The 27468-nt window shown below is 37.7% G+C and overlaps 1 protein-coding gene across 1 annotated transcript in view; it reads left to right on the top strand.

Moving 5' to 3' along the window:
- NECAB1 (N-terminal EF-hand calcium binding protein 1) overlaps positions 1 to 27468 on the top strand; it is a 219486-nt gene that overhangs the window by 161366 nt on the left and 30652 nt on the right. Inside the window, exons 6-9 of the mRNA XM_043975891.1 lie at positions 5668 to 5804; positions 12706 to 12827; positions 13910 to 13986; positions 21417 to 21470. Coding sequence (XP_043831826.1) covers positions 5668 to 5804; positions 12706 to 12827; positions 13910 to 13986; positions 21417 to 21470 — 390 coding nt within the window. The remainder of the gene's footprint in view (positions 1 to 5667; positions 5805 to 12705; positions 12828 to 13909; positions 13987 to 21416; positions 21471 to 27468) is intronic.

Raw genomic sequence — 27468 nt, 5'->3', positions numbered from 1 at the left:
TGACCCTGGGAAAGTCACTTAACCCTCATTATTTGAGGAAACCCTGGATCAAACGGTTGCAACTAATAAGTTTCCCCACCCCCAATGTATATTGAATTTGCTTTTAGCTACGGGATGCAGCAAGGTGGTGCAATGGATACGGTTCCGCACCTAGGTCAGGAAGACCTGAGTTCACATCCAGTCTTATATACTTACTAATTGTGTAAGTGACCCTGAGCAAGTCAACCTCTGTCTTCCTCAGTTTTCTTATCTGTAAAATGAGGATAATAATAGCATCACCTCTCATAGGTTGTTGGTGAGAATAAAATGAAATGATGTAAAATGCTCTGGAAATTTTTAGAACTACATATAAATGCTGATGTCATCCTAGTTGACATAAACTATAAATATTTAAATGCTTATTTTATAATAGCTAAATTTTTAGGTAATTATAAGCATCTGTTGAAATGTTAACATAATTAAAATGATCTTTAAAGTAGACTAGTCTTCCCAACAGTTTATTAGCTTATATGGAAATAGAAATAATAGAATATCAATAGAAATAATTGTTATTTTTCTGTTTCAAAGTAATCTCTCGGTTTCAAATCCATAACCAGAAGTGGTTTGCTCAGCCTTCACCCTTGGATAGCAAATTATTTTAACAAATAAAGTGTTTTGTAGTTTCTTGGTATTTATTCACTTTTGATAATTTCTTAAAGTAATTAACAGCATGTAATAATTGTGTTATGTGGACATGACTAATTTTCTAGAGAAAACATAAGGCATTGTAAAATTTCAAGTTATAAGCAAGGCAGGCACATTAGCATTCCCTTGTGGCCGATGGGGATATTATCTGCATCCTTTACCTACCAACAATTTTCAAAAATGGAGTAATTTTCCTAATGGATTATAAACCTTTAGGAGCTCTTCCCTCCTATGCCTTCACTTCAATTCCTTTTTCTTCTTTCTTCTTTTCCTCCTTCTCTCTCCCTATATCTTTTTTCTCTTCTTCCCTCTTCTCTATCCTAAGTCTTGCTGTGTTCTTTATGTACTCTCTTGATTTGTTAGGACTGACCATCCTCTCAAGCCTGGACCCAACTGGGAAAATTTGGAAGTATTTTGTCAGTGAGAGTCCAGCTCCACAAGAATCTTGGAAACATTTAAATGAAAATAAAAAGTCATTTGTTTGGAACAGGCCAGTTTCTGCAGAATCTGTTTTTGAGAGCCTTAATTACTTCAGAAATTAAGGATCTCAAAGGTGGTAGCTCATTTTTTTAAATTAAAAATTTTAAAATTTTAAATATCTAGAGCTAGAAATAGACCCCAGAAGCCATCTAATTCATCTCCCTTGGTTTACAGATAAGAATCTGAAACCAAGAGGGTTTTAATGACTGGCTCAAGTTCATACAGGTTGTAAGTGGCCATGCCAAGATTTGGGCCAGTGTCCTTTTGACTCTAAATCCAACACTCTTTCCAATGTACCATGCTGGGAAGGCCATTCTTGATTATCCAACTGAGGGGTTTCTATAGCTCATTTTTTTAAATCATAAAAATATTTTGTTATTTTCCAGTTATATGTAAAGATAGTTTTCAACATTTGCTTTCATAAGATTTTTAGTTCCAATTTTTTCTCCCTTCCTCCCTTCCCTCCCTCCCCCCACCCCCAAGATGGAAAGCAATCTGATATAGGATATGCATGTACAATCACATTAAACATATTTCTGCATTAGTCATGTTGATAAAAAAGAATCAGAACACAAGGGAAAAACCTCAAAAAAGGAAAAAAAAACAACCAAAAAGTAGAAACAGTATGGTTCAATCTGCATTCAGAGTCTACAATTCTGTTTTTCTGGATGTGGAGAACATTTTCCATCATGAGTTCTTTGGAATTGTCTTGGATCACTGAGAAGAGCCAAGTCTATCACAGTTGATCATCACACAATGTTGCTGTTACTGTGTACAATGTTTTGCTGGTTCTGCTCACTTCACTCAGCATCAGTCCACTTAAGTCTTTCCAGGTTTTTCTGAAATCTGCCTGCTCTTCATTTCTTATAGCACAATAGTATTCTATTATATTCATATACCACAACTTGTTCAGCTATTCCCCAATTGATGGGCATTTCCTCGATTTCCAATTCCTTGCCACCACAAAGAGAAGTGCCATAAATATTTTTGTACATGTGGGTCTTTTTTCCTTTTCTCTGATCTCTTTGGGATACAGATCTAATAGTGGCATTCCTGGGTCAAAGGGTATGCACAGTCCCATATCCCTTTGGATATAGTTCCAAATTGTTCTCCAGAGTGGTTGTATCAGTTCACAACTCCACCAATTATAGCTCATTTTTAATGCTACTATAGCTGTCCTCATATACTTCTAGGCAAACCCCAGAACTCTGTTGGTTGACGGGAAAGTATGATAATGCTTTAATGTTAGCCTCAGATGAAAATAATTAAGTAAAGCCCATAACAAAACAACAACAATGAAATATTTCAATGTAAAACATAAAGTAGATTGGGGTTGTAACTTGTGAATTAGATTTATTTCTATTCCAGCAAGAGAATTTAACTCAGTAATTAAGTCAAGAGAATTGGGTTTTAGTCCTAATCTACTTCTAAATAACTTTGTGATCTTCTGAATCTCAGTTTCCTCATCTGTAAAATGAAGCTAAACCAGATGATCTCACAAAATCACAGAATCTCAGAGCTAGAAGGAAGCTCAGAATTAATCTAGTCTAATCCATCCTGGAATAAAAAAAATAATCTCCTTTATAACACTACTGTAAAATCCCTTTTACAACATGGTCCATTTGAAAACTGCCAGAGATAGGGAAACCACTCCTTTAAATTCATTAATGTCTTGCTTAAAATGTAGTAACTGGAACTGAACTTTAAATGTTGTCTGACTAGGGCAGGGGGAGCAACTGGATATTGCAACTCAACTCTCTTAATGGAGAAAGAGACAGAGGCACAAAGACACACACAGTGACAGAGAAACAGAGACAGAGATAGAGACACAAAGACAGAGAGATACCAATAGAGAAAAAGAAAAGGAGAAGGAGGAAGAGGAGGAGGAAGGGGAGGAGGAAGAGGATGCAAATAACATAATCCCTTCCCTTAAGGAACTTACTTTTGTAATATTCTATTTTTTCTCCCCAATTATATGTAAAATAATTTTAACATGTGTTTTTTTTTAAGTTCTGAGTTCCAAATTTTAACCCTCCCTCCCCTTGCCCCTTGCTGAGACAGTAAGCAATTTGATATACGTTATACATGTGCAATCATATAAAACATATCCATATTAATAATACTGTGCAAGAAAAATTGAAAAGAATGAAACAAACAAAGAAATCCCAATGAAGGAAAATAATATGTAAGGAAATCTGGAAAGTGAGAGGTAGGAAATATATGGCATGGTGAAGGCAGGGAAGTATCAGTGAAGCCCTGATAAAATGAAAACTCATTTATCAGAACCCATTGTGGGAGAAGGTTCCAAGGAGGTAGAAGTTGAGGGGGAGAGGAGGATGACTATGAGTGTCATGTCCTGAGGGCAAAAGCATGGTGTAGACATGCCTGCGAAACCCTCTATTATCTCAGATTGAGATTTCAGTCCACTATAATATGATTTTTTTTCACTTTCTTTGTTCCTTTTATAACTTTTTTCTGGCCTCTTTAATATCGCCATCTGTAAGGGGCTAAAATTCTAGCTAGAATGTCTAAAATCTAATGAGTGGTTGCCCCAAATTAGAAGCTTTAGCAAGAGTTTAGACTTTTAAGCATTTATTAAGATGCATTAGGATCTAGTGATCAGAGAGAAAGAGGCCAAGATTCCTTCATCTATCTATCTAAGGGAGCCAGCATCTCTGCTCCAGCCAAGCTGAGGTCCTGGGCAAAAGAGTCCTCACTTGCTCCTTCCTCCTTTCCAAAGCCTCTTCTCCCACAGGAAACAGGGCCATACACACACACACAGCCCTAAGCTAATTGGCTGGCAGCCCTGATTGACAGAACAGGCAGCTCTATAAATGCAAGCTGTCTAGCTTCCAGATGCCAAGGACCACCTGACTTGACCTCGCCTCATCATGGTGGGGCTTCCTTACAGTATCTCTCCAGCAGGGGGCGGTATTCCAATTCTCACACCTCATTCTGAAGATCAGATTTGTTACATTTTGCCCCCTCCCCCAGGGTTCTCCAGTACCCTAATGGGGTTGAGGTAATCTTAGTTCTCTGCTTTTGGCTACAGCCCCCCTTTCCAACTGTGTTTCCCCAATTTGAGGGGTCCCAGGGACTACCATCCCAATGTGATTTAACCATTTAACATAAGATTTGCTTTTACAAAGGAATGTCACTACAAAAGTATAGCAAGAACAAACCTACAAACATTTCCTCTAATGCCTTCCTTGTGGGTATAATCCCCTCTATACCACCCCAATCTCTAAGTAGGGGAGGAAGATTAGAAAAGACATGGAAGTGAGGAGAGTTTAGGGGGAAGATGTGGAGGGAAAGAAAGGTTGTTGGGTTGGACATATATTCAGAGAGTATTATAATAATCCAAGTGAGGAGTGTGATGGTCTTAACTAGGTTTGTGGCAATGGAAATGGAAAGGAAAGGAGAAATATTGATAAATTTGAGGGAGTTGAGAAACAGAGAAGAGGAAAGGAAGAGTAGACTAGACATGGTGACTTGTTAAATGGGGCAAGGAACAGAAAGGAAGTCAAAGATAACTAATGAGACTAGATAGAGGTACTAGTGACAAAAATAGGGATGGCTAGAAAAGGATGACTGAAAGGGATTTAGGGAAGTGTAACCTCTACAAGTTTAATGAATACTAGGATGCCTGTTCTCTGTTTCTCCTTAGCTCAGGGAGGGAAAAGAAAGATATGCACCATAGTTGGTAGCAGCATCAAGACCTCCTTCCTCTGTCTAGACTAATCTAGGCAGGATGAAAGGGGATTTGTGTCTTCAAGTCCCTGGACACTTCTTTGAACATGTCTTAATATATCTACCTACTTTGAAGACTTTGTGACTATGAGCTTGCTTGGCTAAGGTGCTGCATTGAAGAATATGGAGGAATGAGTCTTGTTGTCTAGAAGAGGAAGAAATGCAACCTTAGAAGGTCATTTAACTTTGTCACATCAAATCTCTTTTTACTGAGATTTTTAATAAAGCACTACAAAATTTCCTTTTGGCATCAGGAGCTACTTTCTATACATACATTATAAGGGAATTAAGCCAGCTTCTGAGTATAATTGCATTTAGATGGAAATGGGGACCTATTACACTTTATGAATTGACTGTCCATATGAATTAAATTTGTTATGAATAATTGTCACATTGAATCTTTTCTCAGAGAATTTATTTCTTCTTTGCTGCAGATATTTCTTCTGTAATTCCACTAAATTTTATCTATATCTAGGCCTTTAAGTACAATGGATCTAAGTAAAAGTGATATACAATTTGGCATTGGCTTTTGCTTCATTTTGTTTTGTTTCAGGAAAATGTTTTATTCCATTTCTTTCTCTGGAATATCATCTACCAATTCTAGTCTTGTTTCATTCTTACCTCTTCTCTCCTGTCTTCTCTTTCTTTCTAGGAGTGATTAGAAGATGGGGAGTCGGTAGGAGTGGAAATCTATGTATTTTATTTTTCTCCTTCACTCAAAACTCTTATTTCATCTACTTGTGTCATTTTTAGGATTACCAAGAGGCCTCCAACTTGGAACAGTTTGTAACTAGGTTTTTGTTGAAGGAGACCTTGAACCAGCTGCAGTCTCTGCAGAATTCCCTGGAATGTGCCATGGAGACCACAGAGGAACAAACTCGCCAAGAGAGGTAGGCAAAATATCTCTTCAGAATGCCCTTCTAGGGATTGGGGACCAGTGGAGAGCTATGGAGGCTTGAAAAGAAATAACCAAGGCACAAACATGAGGGAAGGTAAATTTTGGGACACCAGAGGACTGTTTTTATCAAAGTCTAGCTCTGACACCCTCAAATAGCATTCCCTTTTGGTATCTTTCAGATAAATCAGAGGGAGTTGAGAATGAAGTAGCCCCAGTGATATAAAAGAACAGAGAAAACGAAGGATGAGTAAAGATGGGTGTCCCAGAACCTCAAAGTAGTAAACTCAGAATAGTCTGCTCATATGCAAAAGAAAGATGACCAAACAAAAAAAAAAAGCAATAGTAAAGGAAAGGTTAAATTATACAAATCAATTTCAACCAAGTCATCATTGCAATAGCATTGGAAGTGTGAGAAGAGATTTAGAAAAGAAAAAAAAAATATTATCATTTGCTCCATAGTTTTGTTCACCATTCAGTTATTTTAAACTTATGCCCAAGCATGGTAGAAAGATTGTTCATTAGCATTGAAGTCCAACACTTGGCATGTTCCCCAAAATATGCTTAAATGGATTAGTTTGGGGTGGAGTTTTCAACACACATAACAGAATCTGACTTAGCTGGGATCTCAATCACCATCTAAGTCAGTCTATGTTCATGGTAAGGAAGTCCCTCCATAAGACACCTCCAGTCTTCACCTGAAGACCTCCAGGTACAGGAAACTCATTACTTTCTGATTTCATTCATTCCACTTCAGGATAGTTCTGTTAAGAAGTTTATTTCTTTTCCTGACATTAAGCTTAGATTGGCCACTTTCACCCATTGCTCCTAGTTCTACCTTCCCAGACAATGAAGAACAAATCTAATCCCTTTTCCATGGGACAGTTTTTAAAATAATTCAAGGTAGCTCTCATCTTCTCTTTTCCAGGTTAAATATTGGCCAGTCCCTTTATATAGCATAAATTCAAGCCTCTTTATCATACTGGTTGATTTTCCCCTTAATGTGTTCTAATTTATCAATATCCTCCTTAAATTTTGGTGACTAGTACTGAGTACAATACTCCAGATATTATCTGACCATAAAAGAATAGATTGGGGGATCACCTTCCTCCGGAAAACTATATTTTAAAAAATATATATAGCCTAAGATTTTATTACTTTTCTTTATTGCCATATCACACTGTTAATTCACATAGAGCTTGAAGTCCTAAAACATACTGATAAAACCAGCATCATTTGTAACATTGCAAAGAAGACCTGTAAACAACTTGCAGTGTATCACAAACAAGTCAAATTGCAAAGGGTTGAAAAGTGAGTGGGCCATGAAGAAGTAAATATAGCAGGCAATGGACCATGCTTTCTAGAAGTTTAGGGGTAAAGGGAAAAAGAGGTAGGACAATGGTTTTATTTTTATTATTTAATATTTTATTTTTCACCAATTACATGTAAAAATATTTTAGCATTCTTTTTTTAAATGTTGAATTTCAAAATCTCTCCCTTTCTTCCTTCCCCCTGCTAAGAAAGTAAGTGATTTGATATGTTATACATGTGTATTCATGAAAAACATTTCCACATTAGTCATGTTGTGAAAGAAAACAGACAAAAAAAGAAGAAAAATAAAGCAAAGTATTGATCAATCTGCATTCAGACTTGATTAGTTCTTTTTCTGGAGGTGAATAGCATTTTTCATTTTAAGTCCTTCAGAATTGCCTTGGATCATTGTATTGCTGAGAATAACTAAGTCATTCAGACTTGATTATTGTACAATATTGCTGTTACTGTGTACAATGTTCTCTTGCTTCTGCTCATTTCACTTTGTATCAGTTCGTGTAAGTCTTTCCAGGTTTTTCTGAGAGCATCCTGCTCATCATTTCTTATAGCACAATAATATTCCATCACAATCGTATCCAACAACTTGTTCAGCTATTCACCAATTGATGGACATCTGTTCAATTTAGGACCACAGTTTTAGATGGTACAAACATCAAGAGAAGGGAGTTTTTTGTTTTGTTTAAGATGGGCCCTCAGGTTCCTCCCCACTCCAATCCATATCCCTTCAAGTTACTAAAGTGATCTTCTGAAAGCATGGGTCTGACCATGTCACCTCTGGATTCAGTAAATTCCAATGGCTCCCTATAACCTCTGGAGCAAGTCTAAATTGTTTTGTTTGGCTTTTAAAGCTTGCCACAACCTGGTTCCTTCCCATCTTTTCCAGTCTTCTTACATTTTACTCTTCCATATTCTCTGTGATCCAGAAACACTGACCTTGCTGTTCTTGCACACAATGCCATCTCCCAGCTATGTGTCTTTTCATTGGATATCCCATATCCCCATGCTTACAATGCTCTCCCTCTTTACCTCCACTTTAAAGATTTCCTGGTTTCCTTCAAAACTCACCAGTGATCCCATCTTCTCTAAGAAGCCTTTCCCAATCCTTGCCCCTTCTCTTCCTTGCTGCTAGGGTCTTCCCTCTGTGATTACCTTCCATTTATGCTGCATATATTGTGTCTATATGTGGATGTTTGCATGTTGTCTCCCCTCTTAGAATGTGAGTACTTTGAAGGAAGGGACTCTATTTTTACCTCTCTTTATGGTAAATCCCCAGGGTTTAGCACAGTGCCTGGCATAGCATATGTTTAACAAATGCTTGTGACTTGTTAACCATATTAGATGAGATCTGATTATATTTTTGAGTGAAAAGGAACCAATGGAGAGGGAGAGAATGAATACATAAAGAAGTGGGAAATGATGAATTATGTAAATTCCTGGGGATTAGCAGGTAGAAATAGAATCAGAGGCATAATTGTTGGGGTTAAGCTTGGCAAGGAGGAGAGTTACCTTCTTCTTTGAGACATAAGGGAAAGAGGAAAGGATGAGTGAAGACCTTGAGTGGTATCGAGCTATAGAGGAGAGAAGCTGGAAAAGTTCTCATCAGAAGGTCTTGTTCTCAATTAAACAAGAAGCAAAGTCATCAGGTAAAGGCGGCAGTGGTAGAATTAGAGATTGAGGACAGTGAAAAAGGCTTTAAAAATCATTGCAAGGAATGGCATATGGAATTGATCAAAGAAAAATTAAAGGACTGCTGAGGGCACAGCAGAGGTTAGATGGCATAAATTTACATTAGGCACAGTTAACATTTCCCTGGTTTTCAACATTGCTAGGCATCTCACTGGGGATTGCCCAAGGTTAGGATTTAACAGAGAAAGAAATGCAGAAGAACAAAAGGGAAAGAAATTTAAGAGTGTGGAGTGTCTCCATTTAAATACCTGACCAAGGGCTCATGATTGGGTATTGAGGCAATGAGGCAAGGGCAGGAAAGAGTGACTGGAGAAACTAGGAGGAGTTATAGATCTAGTGATGAAAGTAAAGAGAGGTTCAGTAGAAGTGAGGGTGTGGAAGGAAAGAAGGTTGTGGTCAGCAGGGAATTTCAATGAAATAGTACCAAGTGATGGTGTGGTGGTGAGGTATGGTGAGGTAAGGTGAGGTGAGGTGAGGTGAGGTGACACACTAGTGCCTTGGTCAAGTGTATGGACAATAACAAAATTGAAAGCAAAGATCATCACTGCATTAAAATCACATTTAAAAGGTGCTATTTTAATGATTCAGATTCTGCTACCCTCTTGCTTCCTTTTCAAATAGCAAAGCATGCAAAGTAGCTTTAGAAAAACAAAAATAGCAAATTCTTGGCGCTCAGTTATGGAAGACAAAATGTCTTAAGGCACAATGGAACAGATTTCATTTGCCTAATGAGAAAATAAGGCATGTTCTATTGTTTCTTTTGTTTAGTATTACTGGAACTAAAATGGGTTCTTTTTTTAGAGTCAAGGATGTATTAGAGAACAGTTTTTACATCTCAGGCTCTCTGGCCATTCACCAATACCTTAATTTTCTGTGGCTACCTGCAGCACATTTGTGTTCCATAATAAACACCGTGCAGGGATTTTTTTAATAAAGGAACAACCATTTTTCTTTGTTTTAGTCCCTGGGATGGCTTTGAGTTCAATCTCATCTGATCACTGCCAGCAGCTGCACAGCAGCTGTGTTTAATGAGAAAGAACATAAAACAATATAAGTTCAGGGGAAATGAATAGGATTAGAGTATTGTTCATGGCTTGTAGAAGGTTTCATTTTAGAGGTCACTGGCTCAAGTATAGCTGGAATCAGAAGAAAAGAGCCATCTCAAACTATTTGGTTATGTAAAATAAGTTTGTATTCACTCCTGAAAACTACAATCCCAGGGACTAAAGATCTTAGGTGAAAGACACATGGAAACCAGGAGAACAAAAGCAAAAAATTCATGTGAAACACAGAAAAAAATCTCTTTTTGATCATTGGCATTGAGCCATTGGCAATGAGAGAACTGCTCTTCAGGCTACATCAATTGAATGATTCCCAGCCTTCAGTGTTGGATTGCTGAAAGAAATGAATGAAAGCATTTTGGACCAGATGAATTTGACCCCCAATGTCAGCCTTGGGAGTGGCATAATTTGAGTTGTAGTTATCAGAAAGAAACATGAGCATTACTTATCACTCGGAAAGTTTATAGTGAGGAAAATGGAAAAGAATAGAAGCATGACATGAGGAATTTAGCTTGGAACTTGGGTTTGAATCCTGCCTCAGTCACTTCCTAGTTATGTAGCCCTGGGAAAGTTACCTATCCTTTCTGTGGCTTAGTTTCTTCATCTGTAAAATGGGAATAATAATAACACTTACCTCACAGGATAACTATGAGGATCAGTGAGATAAAATATAAGCACTAAAATACTATATGAAAATAAGCTACAGCATTATGAAATAGCTTATCATTAGAAACATTGAAAACTTTCCCAAGGAGTTAAGAAATGAAGCAAAGATGACTAATTTCTCTCATATTTCACATAAGGCCAGCTATGTGGTACAGTGGATAAAGCACTATGCTTGGCATCAGGAATCTCCCTGAGTTCAAAACAGGCCTCAGACACTTACTAGCTATATAACCCTGGGTAAGTCACTTCACTTTGTTTGTCTCAGTTTTCTCACCCATAAAATAAGCTGGAGAAGGAAATGGCAAAACACTTTAACATCTCTGCCAAGAAAACTGCATATGGGATCATGATGAGTTGGACACAAACTGAAACGATTGGACAACTACAAAAAATTGTATATAACCAATTGACAAAATAACCGATAATTTTTTTTAAATCAGTAGTTTTATCATAATCTGAATGAGGCTTCTAATATGTACTATAATTTCCAAAATATGAAGGGGAAAGGAATGTATATAATTGGTCCTTTCATTATTTCCTAGCTTAGATGGATGTTGTTTTCTTGACATTAACAGTTACATTAACACAGGCTTGCGTGGAATCAGGAAGGCATTTCAAGCAGAAGTATAAGTAAAGATGACTTTTGTAGGTATACATATAATATAAGTAAGGCTTCCATTTCCTTAGCTTAAAGCAATAAAATGAATATTTTCAATTCTTAAGGTCTCTTCCAGGTCTAATTCCTATGATACAAACATGTTATTCTGTAATTATTAAATTTTCATCTTCCATTTCATCATCCTATATACACATATTTACATATATATGCAAACATAAACATGGACAAAGTTTCCCACTGCACTGGGGGCCATCCCCAGTACTGGACTCAGATGACTCTGGAGGAGAGAGTGAGGTTTGTGATCTAGCACAGCCAACCCTCACACAAACTCTTCAGTGCAAGTCATGATATCATCTCTGGATGTCATGGTCCTCTTTGAGAATGAAGGACAAACAACATATACATCTATTCTGTGTGTGTGTGTATACATATACATATATATACATATATATATATGGATTCTTAATTTTATAATTTGTTAGTAAGTAACTTTGATATGTTTTTTTTTCTTTATTTTTCTACAAAATCACCAAATTTTGCCTCTTGGCTACATGCAGTTCCTTTTCCTCTCATGTCTCTGGAGGCCACTTAAGAAAAAGCAATCCTCTTTCCAGGCTTCTTTTCCCTTAAGCAGATAATCGCTGTCAGTGAAGTCAGAAAATACATTTTTCAAAGTTAGTATTCATAAAGGATCTTAACATGCTAGGACTTTTAAAGATAAATGAAAGGTCTTAGTGTTGGTTAGAAAAAAAAATCAACCTCATAGGTCCAAGACAGTAAAGGTTGGTCAGAAAGCATATCATATAAATCATATATAGACAGCAATTTATCTGAAAAATCCTTGGAGATTTTGGTACTGTCATATTGCAAGCTTAATCTGAGTCAACAATGTAATAGGGGAGCCAAAAAGACCCAACCAAAATAAAACTGATATAATCCTGGCATGTAATCCTGATATGAACTACAATAGGTGAAGCTTCTGGTAATAAGAAGATGACTGATCAAATCCCATTTGGAGCATTATGTTCTGGGTATCACAGTTAGAAAATGTATTGATAATCTAGAGTGTCCATAAGAATAGTCAAAATGAAAAGAGGCTTCCAATCCATAATTTATGAGAATGGAAAGCTTTGGGGATGTTTATCTTAGAGAAGGGAAGACTAGAGGAGGTCATGAAAGGTCATGAAAACTACAAAGAAGTGCTTATAAGTCTTTTTCTTTGATTACAGAAGAAAGATGCAAGATCAATAGGTATAAACCACAAAGAAGCACATTTAGGGTTCAATTAAGAAAAACCTTTATAACAATTAGGAGCATCTGAAAGTAAAATGGGTTCCTTGGGATATACAGATTCTCAGGAACAAAGCTGGATAACAACTTTTCAATTATGTTGTAGATGAAATTTTTTTGGTGGGGAGATAGGCTGGAGGGATGAGTTGGACCTGGAAATCTTCAGGGGCCCATCAAACTCTAAAATTTTATGATGCTGTGAAATCAATATCAAGATTCACTCTTTCTCTTTGTTGTTAAAGGCAAGGCCCAACCAAACCAGAAGTCCTATCAATTCCATGGCCTGGCAAACGATCTAATCGCAGAATCCAGAGACACAGTAGCTTCTCTCCCAATAGTCCTCAGTTTCATACAGGTGGTCCAGGTAAAGTAGGTGGCATTTTTTACTTTCTCTATCGAGTAGTTGTTTTGCAAATGAAGTTGAATAAGGTAATAAATGCTGGACATAGAACCATCCCTGGAGAGGGGTGGGGACCCCAGCCTTGCACTTTGGGAGGACCCTTAGCAGCTACAGCTCCATGTTGATTGAGAAAAAAAAGTGTGGTTCTTCTAGGGATCCTAAAAAGTATCTGAGTTTCTTTCAGCAATCAATCAGCTGGAGGTGGGGAGGAGAAAGCCCAAGTGAGAGAGAACAGGTTTGGAGTCAGAAAGACTCATCTTCCTAAGGTCAAATCCGGCCTCTGACACTTACTAGCTATGTGACCCTGGGCAAGTCACTTAACCCTATTTGCCCTACAAAAAAAGAAAGAAAGAAAGAAAGAAAAGGAAAAAAAAGGAAAAAAAATATTCCTAAATTCTAGTCTTCCTATTAAGGGACTTGTCCAGAGTCACACAGTTGTTGAGCATCTGAAGCAGGATCTGAACCCAGGATTTCTTGACAATATAGTTCTTTATTCTCCTTACATCTTCCTAGTTATAAAGATAATTATTGTCAAGTCATCTTCATTTCCTTAAGATTGTCCTTGCCTAGGCATAGCTACCAGGCTTCTTATCACTTTGCCCTTTCCCTTTGAAAGACTCAAAGGCAATATAATCAGTATTGAAGAAAAGAATCTCAGAATATGTACTTAGGGCAACTAGGTGGTACAGTGGATAGAGCACCTGGCCTGGAGTCAGGAAGATCAGAGTTCAAATGTGGCCTCAGACACTTACTAGCTATATGACCCTGGGCAAGTCACCATGTTTGTTTCAGTTTCTTCATCTATCAAATAAGCTGTAGAAAAAAAATGACAAACTACTCCAGTATCTCTGCCAAGAAAACTCCAAATGGGGTTGCAAAGAGCAGGACATGACTGAAGGGACTGAACAACAAAAAGTGAGTTAATTTAGTCAGATACATGGTTCTCCCTTCAAGGTAAAGGAAAAACTCTCAGCTCTTTCAGTATTACTACTCTGCTTGAATTTTTGATATGTAGCAAATTGTCATCATGATTTCTCTTCCCCAAGGCCTGTTGGAGGAAGACAATCAGTGGATGACCCAGATAAACAGACTCCAGAAACTAATTGATCGGCTGGAGAAGAAGGTGAGTACTCCCTTTTATCTTGTCCCCTTCTCTTTGTGTTTGCTTTCTGCTCTGAATGCTCATCATTGTCCCTGTGGCTATCAGAGCTTTCACAATAGCAGGAAAAGCAGCCCACAGAGGTAGGATGGCCCTCACTGATTTATCTGAGGATGCTCAGGATGTGTGCACATATGTATTTGCTAAAAATAATAATATCTTCAATCTATTGTTGTGTTGGGAGTCAGTGTACTGCCTAAGGTCCTATTTCTTAGCTGTCAATCAATGGTAATGATAATAATAAATAATAATAGCATAAGTAGTATTTACATAGCGCTTTGAAGCTTTCAAACAGTTGACACATTATTTCATTTAATCTTTAATGTTTTTCTTTCTAATTGTACTTGTTCTTCCAGCACTTAGCACAGTGTTAGCAGATAGTGAATGCTGAATAAATGCTATTTTTAAGTCCTCACAAGAATCTGGAAGATAAAGTTCTTATTATCATCCCCATTTTACAAGTAGGAAACTGAGGTTGAAAGAAGTGAAAGAATTTATTAGAGGGGACTTTCAAGAGAAAGCAAGGAAGGCCCTCAGCCACCCCTGTGGCAGATTCACAAAAAGATGTGGGCAAGATAGTCAGGCTTCAAATAGCCAAATGAAGCTATTCTGTTCCCTACCACAATACAGATAGCAGGCCATCCATGCCTGCGGATCCTGTGTCCTTCTTGTCTATTCCCTTCCATAAGTCTACCACAGAGGTTTTGCACAACATGTTCTTGCTGTCTCTTGACATCACGAGGCTATTAGTGAAGCAGGTGGCCAGGTGGTGCAGTGGATAGAGCACTGGCCTGAAGTTAGAAGAACCTAAGTTCAAATCTTACCTCACACACTTAGTAGCTGTGTGACCTTGGGAAAGTCATTAACCCCAATTGCCTTAAACATCTGGGGCTATTTCCAGTCATCTTGATTTATATCTTGTAACTGGACCCAGATGGCTCTGGAGGAGAGAGTGAGATTGGTGACTTTGCACAGCTCTCTCTCTCACTTAAATCTAATTCAGTGCAAGTCATGATATCACCTCCACATGTCATGGTCTTCTTTGAGAATGAAGGACAAACAACAGCAACAAGTAGTGAAGCACATGGGCCACCCATCAATTACACCTTGCCGTTTCCATTAGATAGACGTTTCTTTTTCTATCATACATTTCTTTGTTCCAGTAATTTTTCTTTATTTCTTATGTGTTACAACTTGATCATACCCACCACATACCTCTCCATTTCCTTCTGAGAGTTACTAATTTTGAATTCTTAAAAGATTTTAGGATTCTTGACTGACAAACATACTGAAGTTATAAAACATTGTTATAAAATATATTTGATGGACATTTTTTCCCAAAGAAAAGTTAAGGATCATTCAAGGAGTTTTGCGGGTTTTTTTTCCCAATGATAATGCAGTCAACTTTGCTTCTCTAATTCATTGTCTATTTGTATGTTTGTGCATGATATGTGTATATGCATATACTTAAATGTATATGTGTATATACATACATGTATACATGTATATAGATGCACACATGTGGATGGACAAGCTTTATAGTTTTCCAATATACGTGCATGTCATAGTCAGAACAACAGGCATTCTTCATCTAGTTTATTTTCCTGAGTATATAGTTTTAGGCACAACTCTTGGGTCATTTTGGGTCTTGTCCTGGAGGTTCTGAAATATTCCTAGGCTTGATGAAAAATTAACTATGTCAATACACAGACAAGGCAACCAGAAGACTTGACTTTCTTTGGAGAAATATATTTTTAATATATTACATATAATTGATGTATATATATATATATATAATATATATGATTGCTAGAAGAATAACTTCCCAGTTATGTACATGTTTAGGCTTTGGTTTCTGAAAAGGTTTTAATTATCTTCAAAATTAGATCATGTGATTCCAGACAAATGCTAGGATATTTCAATTAATGGGTCCAAATAAATCTCTATAAACTGGAATATGCAATATTATTATGCTAAACTGTAGCCTCCCCTAAGATTTTTTTTCATGGTGTATATTTTAACTTTATTTTTTCCAATTACATGTAAAGGCAGTTTTCAACATTCAATTTTGTAAGATTTTGAGTTCCTAGTTTTTCTCATTCTCTCCCTTCTCTGCCCCCTCCCAAGCCAGCAAGCAATCTGATATTGTTTATACATGTACAATCATATTAAACAAATTTCCACATTAGTCATATTGTGAAAGAAGAATCAGAACAAAAGAGAAAAATCATGAGAAAGAAAAAATGCAAAAGCAACAAAAAAGTGAAACTACTATGCTTTGATCTATGTTCAGACTCTATAGTACTTTTTCTGGATGTGGAGAGCATTTTCCATCATGAGTCTTTTGGGATTGTCTTAGATCATTGTATTCTCGAGAAGAGCAAAGTTTATCACAGTTGATCATCACACAATGTTGCTTTTACTGTGTATAATATGGTCCTGGTTCTGCTCACTTCACTCAGCATCAGGCCACTTAAGTCTTTCCAGGTTTTTCTGAAATCTGCCTGCTCATCATTTCTTACAGCACAATAGTATTCTATTACATTCACATACTACAACTTGTTCAGCTATTCCCCAACTGATGGGCATTCCCTTGATTTTCAATTCTTTGCCACAACAAAAAGAAATGTTATAAATATTTTTGTACATGTGAGTCCCTTTTCCTTTTTTATGATCTCTTTGGGATACAGACCTAATAGTGGTAGTACTGGATCAAAGGGTATACACAATTTTATAGGCCAATAAGTTTTAACAGCAAGAACAATCCAGCTGTGGAGTCAGGAGGACCTGAGGTCAAATCTGGCCTCAGACACTTGACACTTACTAGCTGTGTGACCCTAGGTAAGTCACTTAACCCTCATTGCTCTGCAAAATAACAATAATAATAATAATAATAATAATAATAACAATAACAATAAGTCAATTATAAGTATTTGTGTACCAAACAATAAGGGTGGGGTGCAAATATGTTTGGTACAGGGTCTCTGCCTTCTATGAGATTAGATGCTACTTAAAGAAGTAAGACACAATTACGTGACAAAATATTCCTTGGGACAGAAAGTTGATGGATTCAAGAGATAAAATGAATCGTATGTTTTGGGGTATAGAGAATATAGAAATTTGTTTTGTTTGACTACGCATATTGATCCTTAAAAGGGGTTAAAGTTTAGGTAAGCCCAGAGGAAGATGAATTTAAAGTTACAAAAACTGAAAAAAAGAACATTGAAGAAACAAGTCTGGCTGGCATGGAGAATTATTTTTTTAGAGTAGTAAAAGATGAGGATAACTGAAGCAAGAATGTGAAGAACCATGTACTGGTGAGCCATTGAATAGTTTTGAGTAGGAAATTAACATAAGCATATGAAACTTAGGCAGGTGGAAGTGTAGAGGCCAGACCGAGAAATGAAAGATTCATTCAAAGACTGTTAAAGAACAATCTGAGTGAAGTGATAGAGGCCTCAGTTAACATCTTAGCCTTGATAATAGAAAGGAAAGGGCACATTTTGAAAAATAAGCAATGGAAATTAGTGTTTCATTAGATTTGGAGACAAAGGAATTGGAAGAATCAAATATGAATCCGAGATAATGAGTCTAGATGATTAGGATATTGGTGGCATTATGGTAATTGGCAATTCAAAGAAGAGAGATGGTGTGGGAGGAAAGATGACAACCATGGATCAGCGCCTTGAAGAGCCATAGGCCACAGTGTGGCTGTGCAGTCCGATATGGGAGCTGCAGCTCCTGAGTGACTTATAACCAGTAACTGCCACATCCCGTGTTGTATCTACCCCATGAGGAGTAACTGGAGTGTCCTCTCCAGGGCGCTGGTGGATCAATATGGAAAACAAGCTGTTGCCCATGCAGCAGGTTTTCTCTCTCCGCGACATTGGTGGATCCAAAGGAGAGGCAGAGCCAATACAGTTTGGCACCAGTGCCGCTGCAGGAGTTGCCAGAGGGACGTGATGTCCAACATCCAACTGCCTAAGCGACTCTGACTCCTGATTTTTCCTCTGGGTTAACTCCCAAAGCCTTTCCCATATATGGGTATAGCTGCAAGGCAGCAGAGGTTTAAAATCAGGGTTTCCTTCCCCTAGGCAGGTTGCCTGCCAAGGCTAATGAGCCCCACCTGCCCAAAACTTAACATGAGTTTGGGATAACAGCAGGATATCTAATTGGAAATTTATAGTATGCAGTTAAATATATAATACAGGAACTCAGGAAAGAGGTTGGGATTAGAGCTACACATTGGAGTCACAATTACATAGGGGTAAGAGTTGAAACTATAAGAATAAACAGGATTTTTGAGGAAGGGTATTTTGAAAGAATAGAACAAAGAGCTAAGGAGTGAGCCTTGGGAAATTGTCACTTATCAGATCTGCCATAAAAAGTATGCCCAAAAGTATTCATCCCCATTTACTCTTCACATGTTGAAATCATATTCTTTTCATCCTGGAGCAATTGTCTAACCCACAACTTGCTGTTAATCACTTATCCATTTGCCATGGCTAATTAAGAATATTCTAACAAATTATGGCTTCAGAAGTTGTTTTCTAGTATTAGAAGACATAGAAATTCAGAACTCCTGAAACATGTTTCACCTCCTATTTCTGACCAAGGAATAAATCCAACATATTATTGCATTTTCCTTCAATTTAGGAGCATAAACATCTTTGCAAACTTGCCTTTGCTTTGGTGCCTAAGAACGAATTACATACTTCTTTTAAGAAAAAATTTCTCTAACGTAGGAAATGTTTTCTTATTTTTGTATTTTTAAATTCTTTAAATCAGTTGATACTATTATCACATACTTCATCTTTTTAATTTTCTTTTATCCTTTGTTCTTTTATATACCCAGAGAATGTACAGAAAGTAAAATAAGCAGTGGTTTCTACCATGGGTCTCTTTGCTGTGTAGGTCTCAGTATGGGCTGTCTCTTAGAATGAATAGATAAGTCAATGTGCTTTCAGATTTTTCCTTCACCTTATTTTGTCTTATACCAAATGAAGCTTATCCACAAGAGTTACTTGATTTTCCAGTAGCAGGTGAGTGTATTTCATTTCCATGCTGATTCACCTTATTTGCTGACATTAAGCACATGCTGTGGTAGTCCTTTTAAGAAGGTGATCTTGTTAAGGGACACAAGCTATCTTTCCTTACCAATAAGCATTTGTGGTAACCCTTGTATCTCAAGGCTATTGCCTGAAACTATACACAGATGAGCAAATGAACCTTTCTAAAAGTATTTTGCACAATACACATGTTGGCATCAGTCATTTCTTATTTCTGTTCCACTAATCTCCAAGCAGAGGCAGGAGAACCACTTTGCATGTTATGAAGGTATTCCTGCTTAGGTACATGTTGGACTACATAGCCATGGAGGACTCTTCCAACCCTGAGATTCTGTAATTCTGTGAAGATACTATTGGCTTGTCTTCACAAAATCAACTGCTAGTCCCAGCTACATGTAACACAACTGTAGCCTTAAGTTTACATGGACCAGATTCACTAATAAGCAACTTTGTTCATCTTTCTTTGGCTCATTTGACTCCATGTAGTTTGGCTAAATCGGTTGGTCTGTAGCTATCCTTCATTCTTGAAGAGGATCAAAATGATATCACTATGTTAGAGTCAAGTTACAGCATGTCTGACTGTGGCTGATCAGACCAATATGAGGTCAGAATGCTCTACCACAGGTCAGACACAAATAGTTTATGTGAACATTCGGGGTGGATTCTCTAAATGTGCACATCTTGCCTTTCTATTGAGCTACTTCAATTCTGCTTTGCTCATAGAGCACAGCACCCTCTTTGATTTGAGTATGCCATTCTGGGTGTTCCTTTGTTAGTATCCCCCATGTCACACAATCAATTCCAAAGTTCCTCAGAAAGACCTTGTTCTTGTATTGCTTCTTCTGACCACCATGTGAGAACTTGCCTTGTGTGAGTTCTCCGTAAAATAGTCTTCTAGGCAAGTATACATACACCAGAAAGAAATCTAAGACTTGCTCTGATGTACCTGTGATCTTATTGACATAGATACTTCTTCTTATAATACAAGTTACATTTAATTTGTCTTCTCATCCCATAAACAACTCTCATATCTATCTTCCCATGCATCTACAAATGGGAATCTACCAATGTGTGGCGCATCTTCCTCTAATTGTCTCAACATAGATACCAATGGACTCCACAGATCATTCAGTGATTGTCACTTGCTCTCCCTATATGACCACTTTCCCTATATGACTATTCTCCCCCCCACAATTTCATATTTCTTTAATGACATGCTTCATTTGAAGTGCATCCTAACCACTTACTATGTATCTTTCCATTGACTTTTAAGTGACCTTCAAGATCAATTCTTGTGGTATTCCATGACTTGTAGCCAGATACTATTATAGAAAAATATTGCTTTTCAAAGAAAAGTCTGTTTCATGGAGTAGTTTGGGGTCATCAAAAATGTGCAGTTTCCAGAGGACATGCAGGCCACCCTCTTATTTAATTTTATGTCCAACTCATTGTTCATTTGTAGTGTTCAAGATTCAAGTACACAGGATGGTCTCCTGGCAGACATAAAACCAAAGCACTTCCATCTTGGTAGGACTTGCCTGAGTTTGTGCTTGGCTAACACAGGTTTTAAGAACCCAGAGTCAACTGCATGACATGATGAGGCACTGGAAAACTTTAGTAAAGTACTGTCTCATTTTAGCTTGCAAATATATGAAAAGTTGTTCATTCCAATAGCCTAATATCAGTATTCCTTATACATCTTGAGGTTATAAGACTCCTATTTCATTAAACATTTATTAAGCACCTATTATATATTGATATACTGATCTAGTTATTGGTGATACAAAGATTTTAAAATATACATAGTTCTCTGCCCTCGTGGAGTTTATAATTTAGTAGTGAAATACATATATAAAAATAGTTATATATGATGCAATTTAAAATATGACGTGCAAAGGAAAGGTCAAAGAGGGATGAAGCACAGCCTGTCTTCTGATTGTTGTTGGCCAGTCATTTTTCAGTCATGTCTGACTCCACATGACATCATTTGGGGATTTTGAGGCAAAGATCCTAAAGTGGTTTGCTCTTTTCTTTGACAACTAGCTCATTTTACAGATGAGGAAGCTGAGGCAAGCAGGGTTAAGTGACTTGCTTAGGATCACATAGCTAGTAAGTGTCTGAGGCTAGATTTGAAATTAAATCTTCCTGACTCCAGGCTCAGTGCTCTATCCACTGCACCACCTTGCTGAGATGTCAGGGGAAAAAAATCTGGAAATAAGTAGTAGTATTTCCCAAAAGATTTTTCAAATGTATAACCTTCTTCTTTTTATTTAAGTGCTAATCCTCTGTGCTATGTGATTTTTTTCCCCTCTTCCTAACCATAAGGACCTAAAGCTTGAACCTCTGGAGGAAGAAATTTATGAAGGAAACACTAAATCAGTAAGTACATTATTTTCAATTCAAGAAATGTCACAAACATTTACTTTCCATGCATGACTTAACTCATTCCCATGAACTTGATTGTCTCAGTATAAAACAAGATTGGAGGAGTGCATGGGCTAAGAATATAAACTAGGTTCATGATTTCATCCATGCTTCCTTAAGTAGTCATTACTAAAGGTTGACTTGTGGAAGAACATGTGAAGAAGAAACAATTTATATCCCTGGGAAAGAGGAGCTGTCCAGCCAGAGTGGCACAGTTTCATACAGAGGACTGGAAAGAATCATAGATGTAAAGTTATAAGAAACTCCAGGGGTCATGTTTCTAAAACAAGAAGTTCTTATCTATTTTTGTATCATTTACTCATTTCACAATCTGTTGAATCTTCTATATCCTTTCTCAGAATAATGTTTTTAAATTAATAAAATAAAAATATATAAAATATTCATTATAATATAAAATATGGTCAATTATATTAAAATATTTTCACTAGGGCACTGTCCCTTCTGGACCCCCAAATACCTGTTTGACATTATTTATTGACCCTAAAATTCTGTCCCATATCATCAGAGGTACACTAAGGTCTTAGGTGATCATGTCATCTAGGCCATCTGGGTCTGACACAATGGTTCCTGATTGTTAGTGTCTAAATAAAAATGGGCCAAATTATCACAATGGGGCTGCAAGTATGACTATTCATGAAATCAGTATCCTACAGCCTTGTTTGTCAGTGTTGTGGGATACTGATTTGTAGCAGAAGGCTAAATTTTTCCAGATGCCATGAATACAGCACCAAAACATAGCTATGTGCGTTAGAAGAAGGTACAAGAATCACATTCAGAATCAATTGTGGCTTGAGGATGGAGGTGATATTTAAACACCTCATTAGAAAAGTCTATGAGATTCAGCCAAGTCAGCTCCAATCACAAAAAACAGATGGAGAAGTCCCTGAAGTGTTCTGTGTAATCTCCATGATTATTACAGAGGAGAATGAACTTTCACCCTGTTTAGTTATGGAAATATTGAAACTGGGAGCCTGGGGAAGGGAGGCTGTTTAAACCACTATAAGTTATCTAACTAACTACAAAGCCTTAGCAGGAAGCTATGTACTCATAGTTATCTAGCCTTATTCCCAGATCCTGAATGAGATGAGAAGAGTTATAAAAGACAAGTAAATGAAAGAGCAAAACCCAGTGGAAGTGCTAGAGGACAGAGAGGTTCTTCAAAAAGGCTATGAAAAATCCACACAACATAGGAAATGCTTAATGAAGAAGGTATGGGGTCTCTTCCTTCTTTTCAGCTAAAGCTTCTACTTTTTGTAGATTTTTTTTTCAAGTTTAGACATCAGTTCAAAAAACTTCACTTTCCTGTCTTCCTTCCTGTGTTCTTCTTAACCAGGATGGATATAAGGATAGAGAAAAAACAAAATGTCATGTGCTTCTTCTGTTGTTCCTCCTCCACCACCACCAAAAGCACAATTCTCTCTTTATTTCTCCACCCTGATTCTTTTCATCTTTCAAAGCAGGTATCCTTAACCTGGAGCTTCTTGAACATTTCCCCCCAACATTTTGATAATGTATATTAATATAATTGGGTTCCTTTGAAATCCTATGTATGCCTTTGCTGTTAATTTTATTTAAAACTTTTTCAGTTATAAAATTACCTTGTCCACAAAAATCCTACTTGTTGTTTCACTGTGGTGTAGAAGCAAAGTTGGGTTCTCAAAGTTGGTGTCAGTCGAATAGAAAATTCTGGCAGTTTCTACCGATCTAGAAAAGCTTTTAATTCTGTAATGAGGGAAAGCTACACTTACTACTCAAAGACCAGTGTAGCTGAATATGCAGAGGCTCATTACCAGTGGGTTGGCTACCACCAGGTGATGGTGACCCATAAAACAGAATAAAAAAAGAAAGTGGCTCCCAGTTCTATCTGGCTCCCTTCCACCTATAATGATGGAGTGGAAGAGATGTTAGAAAAGGGTACTCAAAAGATCTTAAAGTTTTTTTGATCATTGTTGGTGTTGAGTTGTTTCAGTAATGTCCCACTCTCCGTGACCCCATTTTTCTTGGCAGAGATCCTGAAATTGTTTGCCATTTCCTTCTCTAGCCCATCTGACAGACAAGGAAACTGAGGCAAATAGGGTGAAATGACTTGTCCACCTAGGGAGTGTCTGAGGCTGGACCCAGGTCTTTCTGACTCCAGGGCTGGCAGTCTATCTACTTTGCCACCCAGATGTACCCTTTTGGTCACAGGCAAATACTAATTATTAGTACACTAAATACAAACAAATTGATATGCTCTTGTAGAAACTGAGCCATATCCATACTTGCTTTATCTTATGAAATCAGAAGACACAAATAAGATGCAGCTAAAATTTCCATGCATCTTATGGTTCATTTCTTTCCTAGCTGTACTTCTGACTCTTTAGACTTTGCAAGCATGCTCCTTAGTACATTGCCAGGCACATAGTAAGTAATGAATATTTGTTGACTGCCAGCCTTCTCCTAGGTTAGTGTTGACACGAGGGTTGTCCAATGTTATGAAAGGGAGTGTGAATTTTATAGGGAAGGACAAGGTCTCATTCAGATATATTTAATTGGCTTCCTACCTTTGCTTCCATTAGATGTTAGGGACAAATTAGCTAAAAATATCAAGATTTTTAGCATGAGATATTTCAGATTTTGAGGTTTCCAGAGAAAGGACAGGGTAGGAATACCAGGGAGGAGAACAAGACTTAGCATAGCAGAAGTAGTCCAGAGAGGCAAGAAAGGCTAGACCCAGAAAACAAGAGGTTATTCACACTACCACAAGTTACTAGCTGTGTGGCCCTAGGCAAACCTATTTTCCTTAGTTCCTCATCTGTAAAAAGATCTGGAGAAGGAAATAGAAAATCACTCCAAGATTTTCACCAAGAAAGCCCCAAATAGAGTCATGAAGAGTCAGACATGATTGAAAAACCAACGAATAAACAACAATTTATTGAATCACTTCCCTCAGTGACAGGAGAGACCTCACTATAGGCACTAAGAAAGGAGGCGCTAAATGATGAGGGGTCACAGAAAATATAGATGTATAATTCTGGTGATGAGTAGTACACATGGAATAAGCAGGTCTTCACATAATAGTACTATAGTGTTGCAAAAACTACCATGACTAAACCCTATTCTGGAAACCCAATGCCATATACCCATGGGATCTCAGAAAGGAAAGATATGTTTGTAGGGACTCCAAATGAATAAAACCCTTGTGCTACCAGATATACATATGTACATAGAATCCATCCTCTCTTAATGAACATATACTTTTTTTTTTTTAGTGAGGCAATTGGGGTTAAGTGACATCCCCAGGGTCACACAGCTAGTAAGTGTTAAGTGTCTGAGGCTGGATTTGAACTCAGGTACTCCTGACTCCAGGACCGGTGCTTTATCCACTGCGCCACCTAGCCACCCCTGAACATATACTTCTAACCTTTTGGCAAACAAACACAAACCCCCCAAATCCCCCACATGCACACTTCTTTGTAAATATAAGGGGTTGCATGGCTGTGAAACATTGTAAACATTTTCAGAACCTTTCCATTTATCAATTGGTTTTGATTATTTTTTTAATTCTTTTTTTTCTTTAAAAAAAAAAACCCATGGTAATAAGGGACGGCTCTCTGAGAGGAAGAGATGGAGGACACAGGAGAGAGTTTAAGTGATTTAAAAACAAAATATGTCAATAAAAACACTACAAAGGAGATTTTTTCTTTTGCAAGGTTGCTACTATGTAATTAAAAGAGTATAATGATATAAGTGCTTCCATTTTAGTGACTATAAGGGCCAGAGAATCATTACTCCCTTCACCACCTCATGGCTCTGATAAGTACCTGAGGCTATAACTAGGAGTGGAGCCAAGATGGTGGGAGAAAAGCAGTAAAATTATGGACCTGTCCCCACAATATCTCCAGATAGCTCCAAATAATACCATAAGACAATTCCTGGAGCAGCAGAACCCACAAAAGGATGGGGAGAGATGATTTTCCATCCAAAGATGGCTTAGAAGGTTGGCAGGAAAGGTTTGTTGTACCAAGGTGAAAGTTGAGCCCAGACCCTGGCCACACTGAGACAGATCCAGTCCCAGGCAGGTCACACCAGAGGGAGTCTCTGAATCAGCTGCACTGGGGGCTACTTCAGGAACTCAGCTCACCATCTCGTGAGGGGGGTGAGTGGTTGGCCAGGCGGAGATTGCATGGCTCTCTGCTGGACCTGAGGTGGAACCCTGTTGGGTTGTATGTGCTTAGAACCAGGAAGCAATCTTGACTGGCAGCCCAAGTAGGGGAGGGGCACAGGCATGCCCAAGCTTACAACCACAGTGAAACAGAAATCTGTTCCCGGATTAAAGAGCAAGCAGACCTGAGGTTAATTAAAGATCAGGGCACAAGTCAGGGAAGTACAGAATATGCCTCTCCTTAAATCGTACCATGTGGGACCCCCTGAAGCTTGGGACAATGTGCCCTGGAAGCAGTACCCTACTTTAAGAAGGAGTTAAAAGTCAAGAAATAGGCTGGCAAAATGAGCAGACAGAAAAAGATGCTAACTCTAGAAAGTTTCTTTGGTGACAAGGAAGATCAAAATACACCCTCAGAAGAAAATAATAAAGTCAAAACTCCTACATCCAAAACTTCCAAGAAAAATATGGTCTCAGGTCATAGAAGTGCTCAAAAAGTACTTTGAAGATAAGGTAAGAGAGGTAGAGGCAAAACAGAAAAAGAAATGAGAGTGATGCAGGAAAGTTGTGAAAAAAAGTGAACAGCTTGAAAGGCCAAATGGAGAAGGAGATACAAAAGCTTTCTGAAGAAAATAATTTCTTAAGAATAAGGATTGAGCAAATGGAAGCTAATGCCTTTATGAGAAATCAAAACATAATAAAGCAAATCCAAATAAAAGAAAAAATAGAAAGCAATGAGAAATATCTCCTTGGAAAAACAAATGACCTGGAAAAGAGAGCCAGGAAATATAATTTGAAAATTATTGGACTACCTGAAAGCCATGATCAAAACAAGAGCTTAGACATCATCTTCCAAGAAGTTGTCAGGAAAAATTGCCCTGATATTCTAGAAACAGAAGGTAAAATAGAAATTGAAAGAATCCACAAATCACCTCCTGAAAGAGATCCCAAAATGAAAACTTCCAGGAATGTTATAGACAAATTCCAAAGCTCTCAGGTCAAGGAAAAAATATTGCAAGCAGTAAGAAAGAAACAGTACAAGTACTGTGGAGCCACAGTCAGGAGAACACAAGATCTAGCAGCTTCTACATTAAAGGATTAGAGAGCTTGGAATATGATATTTTGGAGGGCAAAGGAACTAGAATTATGACCAACAATCATCTACCCAACAAAACTGAGTATAATCTTTCAAGAGGAAAAATAGGACTTCAGTGAAAAAGAGGACTTTCAGGCATTCCTGATGAAAAGACCTGAACTGAATAGAAAATTTTACTTTCAAATACAAGACCCTAGAGAAGCATAAAAAGGTAATCAGCAAAAAGAAATCATGAGGGGTGTTAAAAGGTTAAATTCTTTACATTCCTACATGGGAAGATGATACTTCTAACTCATAAGGACTTTCTCATTATTAGTGCAGCTGAATGGAATATATTTAGACAAAGGGCACATGTGTGAGTTGAATATAAAGGGATGATATCTTTAAAGCATTTTTTATTGTTTTTGTTGTGTGCGGGGCTGTGGTCAGGGTTGAGTGGCTTGCCTAGTGTTGCATAGCTGGTGAGTGTTGGGTATCTGAGGCCATATTTAGGCTTGGGTCCTCCTGGGTCCAGGGCTGGTTCTTTGTCCACTGTGCCACCTAATTGCCCCATGTTAATATATTTTTTAAAAATTAAATTAAGGGGGCAGCTAGGTGGCGCAGTGGATAAAGCACTGGCCCTGGATTCAGGAGTTCCTGAGTTCAAATCCGGCCTCAGACACTTGACACTTACTAGCTGTGTGACCCTGGGC

The sequence above is a fragment of the Dromiciops gliroides genome, chromosome 1 (genome assembly GCF_019393635.1).
Source record: "Dromiciops gliroides isolate mDroGli1 chromosome 1, mDroGli1.pri, whole genome shotgun sequence".
NCBI classification, from domain to species: Eukaryota; Metazoa; Chordata; class Mammalia; order Microbiotheria; family Microbiotheriidae; genus Dromiciops; species Dromiciops gliroides.
Note: the sequence above shows the minus strand (reverse complement) of the source record. Positions and strands in the feature narration are given on the sequence as shown.